The 12,920-nt window shown below is 38.3% G+C and overlaps 1 protein-coding gene across 1 annotated transcript in view; it reads right to left on the bottom strand.

Annotated features, from left to right (window-relative positions):
* Nucleotides 1–1,694: 1,694 nt before the first annotated feature.
* The window catches only part of robo3 (roundabout, axon guidance receptor, homolog 3 (Drosophila)), a 167,468-nt gene continuing 156,242 nt past the window's right edge, over nucleotides 1,695–12,920 (bottom strand). Inside the window, exons 16-28 of the mRNA XM_048180757.1 lie at nucleotides 12,073–12,250; nucleotides 11,602–11,829; nucleotides 11,116–11,155; nucleotide 11,078; nucleotides 10,883–11,021; nucleotides 10,486–10,761; nucleotides 10,024–10,168; nucleotides 6,667–6,888; nucleotides 5,901–6,085; nucleotides 5,638–5,742; nucleotides 5,373–5,546; nucleotides 5,104–5,243; nucleotides 1,695–2,461 (exon numbers count right to left, since the gene is read on the bottom strand). Coding sequence (XP_048036714.1) covers nucleotides 2,450–2,461; nucleotides 5,104–5,243; nucleotides 5,373–5,546; nucleotides 5,638–5,742; nucleotides 5,901–6,085; nucleotides 6,667–6,888; nucleotides 10,024–10,168; nucleotides 10,486–10,761; nucleotides 10,883–11,021; nucleotide 11,078; nucleotides 11,116–11,155; nucleotides 11,602–11,829; nucleotides 12,073–12,250 — 1,845 coding nt within the window. The 3' untranslated portion in view covers nucleotides 1,695–2,449. The remainder of the gene's footprint in view (nucleotides 2,462–5,103; nucleotides 5,244–5,372; nucleotides 5,547–5,637; nucleotides 5,743–5,900; nucleotides 6,086–6,666; nucleotides 6,889–10,023; nucleotides 10,169–10,485; nucleotides 10,762–10,882; nucleotides 11,022–11,077; nucleotides 11,079–11,115; nucleotides 11,156–11,601; nucleotides 11,830–12,072; nucleotides 12,251–12,920) is intronic.

The raw sequence follows: 12,920 nt of genomic DNA on the forward strand, positions 1-12,920 counted from the left end.
TTCCCAGTTTAGTGGGAATAGGCTATATAGCGTATCAAGTATAGTCCAAATAATGAACGAATGACTCAAATGAGAGTGAATCCTTTAACTAATCATTAAAAGTTACTGACTGGTTGTTCAGATCACAACATGTAGTTAAAGCAGCAATCTGTAAGTTTTGCCTCTTTGTTGCCATCTCTGTTTGAAACCTGCAATTATTTGCTTATTATTAAACCAGCAATTATTTGCTGAATTATCATCTTTACGTGAGTTGTGCATCGGCACGGCTCCTCAGCGCGGATGAATCTAATGCTTTGAGGAGAATGTGTGGCTGTCATTCACCGCACCAGTGGATACTGTACTCTGGAATCATAGACTGTAGTCTTGGAAGTATGACCAAAATAAGAATTTTCACCGAAAAATGTCATCTGAACAAGTACAGAAAGTAGGCCTATGTCTGCCACTTTTGTTCTGACCAACTGAGGAAAAAAAGCATAAATCGCACCACAGAGATTAAATCTAACGATTGTTTAGCTCACTGTGCAAATTATTGTTATACTTTGTTCTCGAATGTTCACAACATCAGCATTGCGTGACTATGTGTATTTAGTGTGTATTAGCGTTACCTGTACAGTCTGATCTCTAACATTAATTTGTCATACCATATAATCCGAAATCAAAATGGTAAATTAATTATTCCAGCTGCTGTGAGAGAAGGCAATACATGATCCGTCATCTGCAGCATCCTTACATGCCATATAGCCTGCTAGCTGGGACTCGTTCTTTACGTAAACAGATGTGATGTATAAACAAACGGCGGCATGCTCAAATTTCCTGCAGAAACCTACCAGTACCACCCGAATTAGAAAACATTATTGCAAGCTTACCGTTGTGAATCGGGCTAAGGTAAGGAGAAAGTTTTGAACACAGGCTGGTTATGTAGGCCTACTTGCTCAAAAATTGATTCTGGATAATTTTTAATCAAAAAAAGTTACGGACTGCAGCTTTAAATACACATTATGTAATTTGTCAGCACATGTAATTGCATGAAATACATTACTACATGTTTGTTGTTTAATATAGGATAATTATATTCCAAATGTTTATTCCTTAAAGTAAAATAATCATTAATGCGACCGTTAATGAATCAGAACCTGATTCCCTAGGGAAGAACAAAACGCATAAAATGTTTTGGTAAAGACTGTTCAAATGGCTCATTATTTATTGTTATATTCTCCTTTTCACTCATTGTCTACAAGTGCATACTGCTTTTTTTTTTTTTCATATAACTACTTGTCTGCTGTTTTTCCTTATTTTCCTACCTCAGGCTAGTCTCAGGTGGGAGTTACTCACATTCGTTGTTTTTCTTATTCTTTACCCTCTACTTGTTTTATCCAACTCACTGTCTCTTTCTCCACACTTGTGTTTTCTTCATTCCTCTTCCCCACTCAGCCCTCACCTCCTTTCTCCTTCTCAGCATCCAGTGTTGCCCTGGAAAAGGTAATTTCATGCCCCTCAGTGGCAGTTCAGCCAGGTGGAAGTAGCGACGTGCCTGCCGTAACCTTAGAAACCAAAGATGAATGGTCACAGCCTTTAACGGTCGACGCTGACCTGCTTTGTCTTTGTTGCTGCAAACTTTACGCTTAATTTCTGAATAAAACTTAAAATTCTTTTAAAACATAACTTTCAAAAACATCCATTTCAAGACAAACATATATAGCTCAGAATGTATTTTATTTTATTTATACAAAACAACAAGGACTACCAAAAAGTTAGTCAAAGGAACATAATTTTGGTTTTTTGAATGAAATACATTTCCTCACGATCTCCAAAACACTCCTTAAAAAAGACAAATACAATCGTTCACAACAGTCGTCAAATGACACTCTCTTGGCTTTGAAAAGAAAGGGGGAATGGGACCACATTCCTTTTGTGACCGCAACGATGGGGATTCACAGACGGAGACGAAACGGACAGACAGAAGCGTCCTCGGCCTGGTTAGGTCATTAGACTTGCTGTCTAGCTGGCTGGTCAAACAACACATATTGTGCTTTCTATTTTTTTGTTGTTCTCCAACACAACGAGAGTGCAATATTATTATGCTTTGAAATGCTGCTGTATACATTTCTACAAGAGGTTGGCACATTCAGACATTAACTTATCTATAATATCGGAGCTTTTAACATGATTTCATTTCTTCTTTCATGTATAAATACAATATACTCTTCTTTCCAGGCATCTGGACCCCATGTAAAAAGCTTCAACGGATGATTATTTACAGTGACAGCGTGATGAAAAATGCCCCCGTGAAGGTCATAAATAACAATAATAACAATAATTAATAACATAATCAAAAGTCCCAGATTCACGTTCTGTACACTCGATCACTTTTCTTCGGTTCTTCTCTTCGGTTTCCGAATGAAAACGGAGGGATGCCTAAGTCAAACTTCCTGCGTCTCACAGCCTTCCCTTATCTCATCTCCTGAAAGAGTAGAAAAAAAAAAAAACAGGATTTTAAATCAACAGAATAATGTTCATTTTAAAGTCTTGAGACCAGTTTGAACCATCTTCTAACATAGTTTTAGATGAACAATGCTGGTTTGCCACTGGCACAAGCTGGTTAATTTTTGCAACTTGACCACTGTAAGACACTAAAACCTTCATGAAAGTGGCCAAAATATACCTTACACTGGTAACCAATAGTTTGGTCATTTAAACTGGTCAACCAGCTTAGCTGGTCTGCTCAATAGATAATTGTGGCCTCTCTCAGGACAAAAGAAAGGCTTTTTGGTTTGGTATGTCTATAGATGACTTAATGCAGCAGGGATTGTCCATCATGGGACGTGACAAGATCTGAGGACACAGAATAAAGGCAGACCCCTTCTCCCCTCTCTCCGTCAAGCACCTATTCACGCTCTCTGTCCGACTGGAAAGATAACGCTAACCACCGTGACAGGACGGAGTAACCCGAAACTCCCTCCCCGGGGAACGTATAGCCCTCTTTTATGAGGCCTGTCTTTTATGTTCCAGAGGGGGTAACCTGAGAAGAGGCCACACATTTGAGTAGACTCTTCTGTCCATATGGTGTGACCTCAGAAATGTGTAACCCAGTGCCCATCACAGAACTATTCGTGTCAATAGGGAAACACTGTAAAAAGAAAAAAGTGTTATGGCCACTTTGGCCCATGCAACTAGTTCTTCTTAATTTCTCTGTTTGACTAAACTAGTTATAAATGGTGAGAAACCATCTTCTGATCATGAAAAGTATCATGGTATTACTATGCGTTTTGGACATTACTCAGTTATACAACATGCATAACCAAGGTATTTACCACCACTGTACATTTTTGCATAAGGAGATGGATTTATGTATTGCAAAGATGTAAAATAAACCAAACGAAGCCAAGTTAGCGATTTTACCATGGTAAAAGGATTATGTACATATTTAATTACAAATACAATGCAAAATTGACAAAAAGGGTTAATAAATTACTACTACCAAAGTCCCTTTAAGGGACTTTAAAGTCATTTCACTCGGCGGCCATCTTTGAAACGCCTCTCGGGCATCCTGGGCATCATGCAATCTCTTTGAATGGGGAAACATCAAATTCTCCAAAACTGTTCGCCAACCTTATGATTAAATTTCATATTTGAAATCACCAATGAAATCTAACAACAACCGGCTCATAAATTAGTTTCTAAACGCTCGAATCATGACAAAAAAACTGTATTTTTCAGGCTGGATCAAGCTAATGCGCATGCGCGGACCTAAATGCGCGTCTCTTCGGAGGCGAGCGTCTGACTGTTTCTATAGAAACCGGTGATTCTAACGGCAGCTGAAGTGACGCGATGACTTTACCAGTCGGCGATTGGCTCTTATTTAGAAGGCGGGACTTATTCCGCCATATTGTGCGTTACACTTTCTCCCATTCAAAACAATACGAGTGACACGTCTTGTGTTATTCTATAGTCTTTGCTACTACTAATAATGATTAATTATTAATTATAATGAAATGATTCATTTAAAAGAAGGTATAAAAGGCAAAACCCCCAAACTATGGGTATCAGCAGATATCACTCTGAGTAATCGGTATCGGTGGAGAAATTTAGTATGGGTACTAATAATATTTATTATAATTATATGCAAACATCAAAATTTCAACCAAATAATGCAGAATTAGTAACAATAACTATAATTATTATTAATTACAAGCGATACTTCCACCAAATAATGCAGAATTATTATTATTTATAACAAGCAATATATCTACCAAATAATGCAGACTCTTCACAGGTTATTTTCACAGGTATATTTGCTTTTTTACAGCTTTGAATGGGTTTCATCCAGTTAGATTTTACAACTGGAACTCTTTTTGTATTTGAGAACTATAAAAATCGTTTTTTAGAGTGATCATGCAAGTGTTTGAAATGAGGAAAAAACACTTTACAGATAGATCAGTTGGTTGTAGCATCTCTTCTGTCATCTGTTCTCTGAGCAGTGGGGAATGTACTTCAGAGGAAGTGTCTGATTGCTGGCTAAAAGTACTCTGTCTCCTCTGCTCTACAGAACACTCACATTATGTGCCCAACAGCCAGATGGATTCTCATCCACACTTAGTCAACTCTGTCTCACCAATGAATGAGTGTTAAGAAAAGATAAACTAATGCACATGTTTGTGAGCCTGTGTTTGACTAAGCTCAGCTAATGTTTAAGATTCGGGATTAGGGTTAGGATTTGGGAGGACGAGGATTAAATCTTGAGAGCATAGACTTTAAAAAAAAAAAAAAAAAAAAAACAATCAGTATTTTTGTCTTGAAATACTGTAAAAATATCTAAACATCCTTAGATGGATTTACTTTAGCAAAACTGTGTAACATTATTTTAAGCATAAAAAATAAATATTTATGCTGAACATTTTGCCTGTGTTAGAAGTCTTAATATATAGTCTTATGCATTTTTTTTATAAACCATAAGTATTTTTTATTAATGAAGTACAGTAAATATTTAATAGTAAATATAAATCTTGTTTTAAGGATTATTCAATATTTTTACTATATAAAAAGACAAAAATACCGATCAAGAAAATGATTTTCTGCAGTGTGAGATGTGTTACTTGGTCTTACATCATTTCTCTTCCTGCCTGTTCCATGCCCTCGTGATCCTGTTGACCCCCGTGATGATGAACTTCCTGTTGTGGAGCAATTGCTGGACATCTGACCCCGAGACAGGAAGTTGGGCTTGTTGTAAGGAATTAAATCATCCTCTGCTGAGAGCCACATGAACAAAACCATAATGTTAGGGGTCAATAAAAGTGTAATGTAAAGAGTATTTGACAGTACACTTCTAGTGTGTGTATGTGAAAAAGGAATAACAGCATTTAAGACTGTCTAACCATCTATCCGTCTATGAGAAGAGTTTTTCCGATTGGGTGTGCTCTGTTCTCTCCTCTCCATGGAGGAATGGGAGCTGCCCATTCTCTCGAGGGACGTCTGCCCACATTCGAATGCCCCTACTTGAGCACAGTCGATCTCATCCTCAGGAGGCGGCTCTGGTGGAGGGGGCAGGTCTGCAGAGATGTGAGCAGCATGTTAACGATGCAGGAGCAGGATAAATGATTAACTAACTTCATTCTGGGAAAGGCCTGGTCAGTAACTCACCGCCTTGCAGTATATCTCTTCGGTATTGACCGCTCTTGGAGGTTTTCTTCTTCACCTTGGACTTCTGCCCAGGAGGCGTGTGGTCTGCAGAGGGCCTCGCTCGACCTGCAAGGGGGGATGTGACATGAGACAATGATGCAACTATAACAATTGTAGGAGATCTGTGAAGTGTGTCTATTTTTATATTGCTGGGAGCATGGAATGTAGTATTTTACTTCAGTTAACAACGCCAAAACTTGTTTATATGGAGAACTCAAACACACCTGGTGTGGTGTTGCTGATGTTCTCTACGCTTTGGGCAGCTCCTTGGCTCAGGTCCCGTTTATGCGCTGAGCGGTGTGGCACAGTGTTGTCAGGACACTCCTGATTGGCGGACAGGTTTGGGTTGGACTGGGTTAGAGGGGGGCTTGGCGCTCGCGGCACAGGCACTGGTCCACACGGCAACCGGCTGTCAGTTAAAACAAAGTTTGACAGGATGAAATATAATCAGTAAATTAGAAAATGACATTATATCTAACTAAAATGCGCCCCACTCAATGGATCTCTGTTTTAACTCAAAGCTGCATTTTCTGGGCCAACAAGGCACATGGACACTATTATATGCACTCATATTAAATGAAAAACGTAGTAGGCCAAGATCAGCACTTTGTAAAAGTAAATGATCTTTCTAAACTTGGCACAACTGCAGTCTAGCAGGAAGCTTAATGAGAGTCTCAATATTTGCTCTGTGCCGTGATAATCTACAAATACGGACCTGCAGAGGAATAAATTATTCATAAAACATATTCTCTCCTGCAGGAACAAACAATAACACTGTAAAAATTCACCTAAGAGAGTGAAAACAAATAAACTATTCTATTAATGCAGAGAACTAAAATGCAGGAGAGCAGTTTCCTGAAGGACTCCATAAACTTTTTATGCTATTTATGTGGAAAATAAAAGTGGAAAAAACTGAAATGCTGACCTGTCAAAAAGACATGCACAAAAAAATAGTGAAATATTATTTGAAGGTTTATGTGGGTGTCTCACCGTGCCATCTGTGTCGGTTCGAGCTGGTGTAAGCGTGGTATATCGTGGCAGTGGCCATCGTCTCTGGGAGATGGGGTTAAGGTGGCGGTGGACTGGTGGCTGTAGGACGTGGTTGGGGAAGGAGCCTCTCCTCTAGGGGGAGGAGCAGGACCGTCCTCCATCGTGCCATCCATGAGGTAGGTCCTCTCCGGAAGAGGAGGACACCACTCTTCCTCATCGGACCTGTGTGAGGAGAAAAGTGTCAATATTATTTCGAGGTCCAAAAATAAAGTACAGCCCTAAAATATGACTAAAAAGTAGACTTCACAAATTTATATATATACAGTACAGTCCAAAAGTTTGGAACCACTAAGGTTTTTAATGTTTTTAAAAGAAGTTTCGTCTGCTCACCAAGGCTACATTTATTTAATTAAAAATACAGTAAAAAACAGTAATATTGTGAAATATTATTACAATTTAAAATAACTGTGTACTATTTAAATATATTTGACAAAGTAATTTATTCCTGTGATGCAAAGCTGAATTTTCAGCATCGTTACTCTAGTCTTCAGTGTCACATGATCCTTCAGAAATCATTCTAATATGCTGATTTGCTGCTCAATAAACATTTATGATTATTTTCAATGTTGAAAACAGTTGTGTACTTTTTTTTTCAGGACTCCTTGATGAATAGAAAGTTCAAAAGAACAGCTTCTGTAGCATTATACACTACCGTTCAAAAGTTTGGGGTCAGTAAGAATTTTATTTTTATTTTTTTGAAAAGAAATTAAAGAAATGAATACTTTTATTCAGCAAGGATGCATTAAATCAATCAAAAGTGGCAGTAAAGACATTTATAATGTTACAAAAGATTAGATTTCAGATAAACACTGTTCTTTTGAACTTTCTATTCATCAAATAATCCTGAAAAAAAAATATTGTGCACAAATATTTTGTACAATTGTACACATTAAATGTTTCTTGAGCAGCAGATCAGCATATTAGAATGATTTCTGAAGGATCATGTGACACTGAAGACTGGAGTAATGATGCTGAAAATTCAGCTTTGCCATCACAGGAATAAATTACTTTGTGAAATATATTCAAATAGAAAACAGTTATTTTAAATTGTAATAATATTTCACAATATTACTGTTTTTACTGTATTTTTAATTAAATAAATGTAGCCTTGGTGAGCAGACGAAACTTCTTTTAAAAACATTAAAAATCTTAGTGGTTCCAAACTTTTGGACTGTACTGTATATATATCACTTTATATATATATATATATATATAGCTTTCTTTTTTCTTATTTATTTTGTGCCATTTTATGAGGAAATTAGCAGATAGCAAATGATACAGAAGAAAGGTGGCAGAATTTGGAAAGGCCTGTCACTACTCCAGTGTTTTCAACCCTCGAAAACAGAGACTTTTGGAAATGCTGTAGACCCCGTTTTAGTTTGAAAAGTGCGGGGTTGCGTTTCAGTGTAAACGGACCAAAACGGAGACTTTCGAAAATGATGGTGTGGCTGCCCACCGGAAAACAACAATTACAGACCAGGGTAGCGTTTCCCAAAAGAATTGTAAGCCTAAGTTGATTGTAGCTCCAACTTAGGCTCGATCAACTTAGGCTTACGATGCTTTTGGGAAACGCAGCCCTGGGCTGCGTTTCCCAAAAGCATCGTAAGCCTAAGTTGAACATAGAGACCGTTGGTGGTTTGTTGGCAAGAGGCAATTTGTTTACACGAGCATACCCATGCCAGTATAGACGAGGATCGTTTTCATTATAAAATGCAGTTTAAAATGAAAACGCACTAGTGTAAACAGGGCTTCAAACTTGAGTTGATGTCAGAGCAAATGCTCTACCCCACACATTATCCAACTTTTACATCAACTTTTCTTATCCCTCACTTGCCCTTCTCACTTAAGTTTGGGAGAATAAGTGACTTTTTTTCTGCTTTATAACTAAATTCCCTCATTTTTAGCAGAAGTTAAGTAACTCCAGTACCTCTGTGCAAAAATCAATCACGGCACACTCATTATGATTGCCTGCTGCAGTAATCACCGGGTCAATGCAACCGGTGGCATATCGATTCCTGCTGCCGTTCTGTCAAATGAGACAGCCTGGCCTCCAGATAACAATATGCGTGATCTTTCAGCTCTTGTGGGACCAATCCATGCAAGAGCAATGGAAAATAAGTTTAATGCAGTGGCATTTTGAGTGACACTGACTCAATGTTTTGCCTTGGGCACTTTGAGGGCAAACCGCTGAGCTGAATGACACCTACACACGGAGCGTTCTTGGTTTAGTACGTACGTGGCTGCTTGAAATTTTTGTTGAGTTCTTGAGCCTTGCTGAGCTCAAGGGTGAGTTATTAAGATTATAGTCATATAATGCAGTAATAGAGCCAACGTTCTTGCCTTCGGGCTGGCACAAAGGTTAACCTTGTGATCCATGAGTTCATCACACATTTGAGGGCTAGTTATGAAAATCCAGCCTGGCTGTGAGTGTTGCATTGCGTTCTTGTGCCCTGAATAACCTCTAATGCTTGGAGGAAGAAACTTGAGAGGGGTTGTACCTGTCACCGGCTAATGCGGTTACTGCGGGAGGCTATGCCAAGGTTATCGGATTCACAGATCTGCACTGGGCTGGTTAACCGCTGCGGCTAATGTGACGCGCCCTCGTTAGTGCCCCTCACGGGCAGCCACTGGGCTAAAGTGGCGGCAGAAAGCAATAAGAGCATCTCTACCCGTCAGCGCCTGCGGCCGGGGCACTCTGCGGCTACCGCTGACCGCGAGCTTCACTAAACAAGGAACTAATGCGATACAGACCAGGAAAAAGAAACATAATTCAGTCAGGCCATCAGAAGGAAACAGGCCAGACTCAAGGATAGCATATCGCTAACTTTGTTAGCCTCCATATACAGCCTTGTCAACAGCAATCAAACTGCTCTGGCCCTGCGAATTTTGAGACTGTTCCTGGAACAATCAGCAAAACTTTGTCCAGAAGGCTAAGTGAGGCCATGCTAGCCAACATGCTGCAAATTGGTAAAAGATGTCAACTCGTAGACATGGAAATGAAGTTAAAATGAAATGCTGAAAGCGTGTGTAAGAACTTGAGGTGAGACTTGAGATTTACTTTGTCTGCCAAAGTCTTAAATGGAATACTCTCCGGGCAGCTATTTTCTACTAGTTCAGCTCCTATCTAATTGAATGAAGACTGAAAATTTTTGTCAAGACTTTAAATAACATGTCAAATCACCAATAGTATCAAAATGATTGCTTTTTAATTTAAATAACGCAAAAAAACTGTATTTTTCAGGCAGGTCCAGCTGGCATAGCAGTGAAATGAATCTGAAGCCTTCCAGTGAACTTTACCCCATGTCTTGGATTAGTTCATTATCGTCTTCCTCTTCACACTCGTCCAGCTCTCCAGAGAGGGGTGGAGGTGGCAATGCATCCATCCAGTTGAGAGATGGTGTTTTAACTGGCTTCCCCATCAACTTCTGCTTTGGTTGTTTTACTGTAGAAAAACAAGTGATTTGTGAAGACCAAAAAATAGCTTACCTTAATTCAGCAGTGTTGTCATTGTTAACTAAAATTAAAATTATTAAAAATCATTTTCGGTAATTGGAATTTTTTTTTTTACAAAAATTACATGATAAACTAGAAATGTTCCTTGCCTCGGAAACTAACTGAAATAAATAAGTTGAAGCTGAGGTACTAAAATGACTAAAACTAAAATAAATTATATAATAATATATAAACACTGATAAAGTAACACTCTTATTCAGCCAAGCAAAGCATTCATATTAGCTCTAAAGGGAACAGATAAGATACCGTTATCAGTCTTGGAGCGGTCTGGCTGGGCATATTGAGCATTGGAGGTTCCAGGCTGAGTCATCCAATGGCTGCCATCTTGTTCAGGGCTGCAGGGTGCCTGGTTGGTGAAAGGCATGATGGGAGTGCTGGCGTAGGGCGTGGTATGTTGAGAGTACTGAGCAGTAAAACTGCGCAGGTCCTCGCTGGTGGGGTCAATGGTGCTGTAGATCGGGCCTTCGTTGGAGTCTGCACTGTATTTCTCATTTTGGTTGAGGTAATTAGAGATTCCCGCCTCTGAGGAAGTGATGGTAAATTAATTAGCGTTTAATTAATAAGACTCTGTGCTATGGAAACTTAGTGTTCAATTAATTTAACAGTACAGCCGGTGGTGTTGTTCAATAACAGCGAGTCTTACCATTATAGTATCTCTCCGGGGTGTCATGTTTAGACGTACAGCAGTTCACAGAGTCTTTCCCGTTGTGCACGAGATTGGTAGTTGGCCAAGAATCAGCCAGCCACGGGTAGTTTCCCATGTTAGTACCCAGCATCCAGGCCTGCATAACCAGACAAATCAAAAATAATAGAATCTATACTGTCTCTATATTTACACTCTGAATTGATGCTTAAAAGTCTAAAAGTGACATTTACCTTCCATTAAGTCCAGAACTTTCTCCATGTGGAAAACCAACTGTAAAAATATATAATGCAATTCAACCACAGGCAGAAATATTAAGATTAAATGTCATTGTGTTAGCTAAAACTAAGTCTAAGAATATTAAAAATCATTTTCATAAATTTAAATAGAAATAGAAATATTAGATGAAAAACTTAAACTAAAACTAAAAGTTGCAGCTTACTGTAATCAATTACATTTTGGTTCTAAAATTACTAAAACTAAAACTGAAATAAAATACATTGAAGCTAATTACATTGAAGCATTGAAACAATGAAGCTAAAGTATATTGAAGCACAAAAACTAATAAAAATGGCATAAAGGCATAAAAAGCACATAAAATTATGCAAAAATTCAAAGCAAAATTCAAAATATGAATAAATACTATAACAGTATATATATAAATAATACTAAAATAACTCTGCTAAATGTTTCTTAAGGTGTGATATGTGCATGCATACCTGCAGGTGTGTATGCAAATGATGCCGTGTAATGACTGAGCTCTTTCCTCTTCTTCCGTCTGCAGTAGATCCACACGCTGAATCCCATAAGGATTACCCAGCATGCCCCGCCAATGCCTGCGATGAAGGCAGGCTGCTTCACTACGTCTGTGATCTGCTCAGCCAGACTTACATTCTCGTCAGATTCGCTGCCTCCACCTGTGACTGTGGGCTGCTCTGCGGGCAATTCTGAAAAGGAGGGAGATAGAGGAAGAGAGAGCAAAGACAGATCAAAGTGTTACTCAGACAGAATGTCTTAATAGGACTCAGCTTATTGGAAAGAATTAAGCAATTTAGTCTCAGAGCGGGGCTTTAAAAAGCAATCAAAGAGAATTTACACAATTTTTGTACTTCTACTCCACAAGCCCATCATTTCACACTTTTAATTCTTTCAGTTTAATAGTCAGGGATATTTTTGCATCGAACACTCACTGATAAGCACAGATACGGGCTGGCTGTGAGCGCCCACTCCTGCGCTGGTCACTGCCGCCACCTCCACCTGGTACAACACGCCGGGTAGAAGCCCTTTTAATAAAGTGGTCAGCACGTTCCCGTCAACCGTCTGATTGATGTGGTAGCGTGTCTGAGAGTCGTTACCCAAACACCAAACCTGAAACAAGATGAGACTTAGATATAAACTTAAAAATACTTGAGTGTCTTAACACAGGTCCTTGACCTGTAGGACTCACATCTGCAAAAGAAAACATCCAATATTAACATCTTCAAATGATATATCATGAAACCGGATCATGTTTCACCCCGAAAACAATAAATATTAAAGGGCATAGTTTAACCAAAAATGAAAATTCTGTCATCATTTACTCTCCTTCATGGTCGTTGTAACCTATGAGGTTATGTGCAATAAATTTAAATGTTAAATTAAACATATTAAATAAAAATGTTGAATCAAATAGGCTTTAGGCCTAATATTTCTTTCTAAAGCTACATTTTGTAATGTCTATTTGATGCTTTTGTCATTTAACACAAATTAATGACTTGAAATTATCTTTTGGGGGTAATTTCTCAGCCAAATTTGATGTGTGATTAATTGGATTAATTAATCGGCACATTGTGTAATTAATTAGATTAAAAATGTATTATATATATATATAAAATTGATAAAAATATGGAACCAAAAATTTGACTTGACCATGTTTTGCTAAAGTGTTATCTGACATAATTAAGATTATTTTTTTCTGACACAGTTTAACTCTGAGATCTTGTCATATTTGATTACCATTTTTTTAAACTATAATGAATAAACCGCAATAATGAATGAA

The sequence above is a fragment of the Megalobrama amblycephala genome, linkage group LG2 (genome assembly GCF_018812025.1).
Source record: "Megalobrama amblycephala isolate DHTTF-2021 linkage group LG2, ASM1881202v1, whole genome shotgun sequence".
In the NCBI taxonomy this organism is placed as follows: domain Eukaryota; kingdom Metazoa; phylum Chordata; class Actinopteri; order Cypriniformes; family Xenocyprididae; genus Megalobrama; species Megalobrama amblycephala.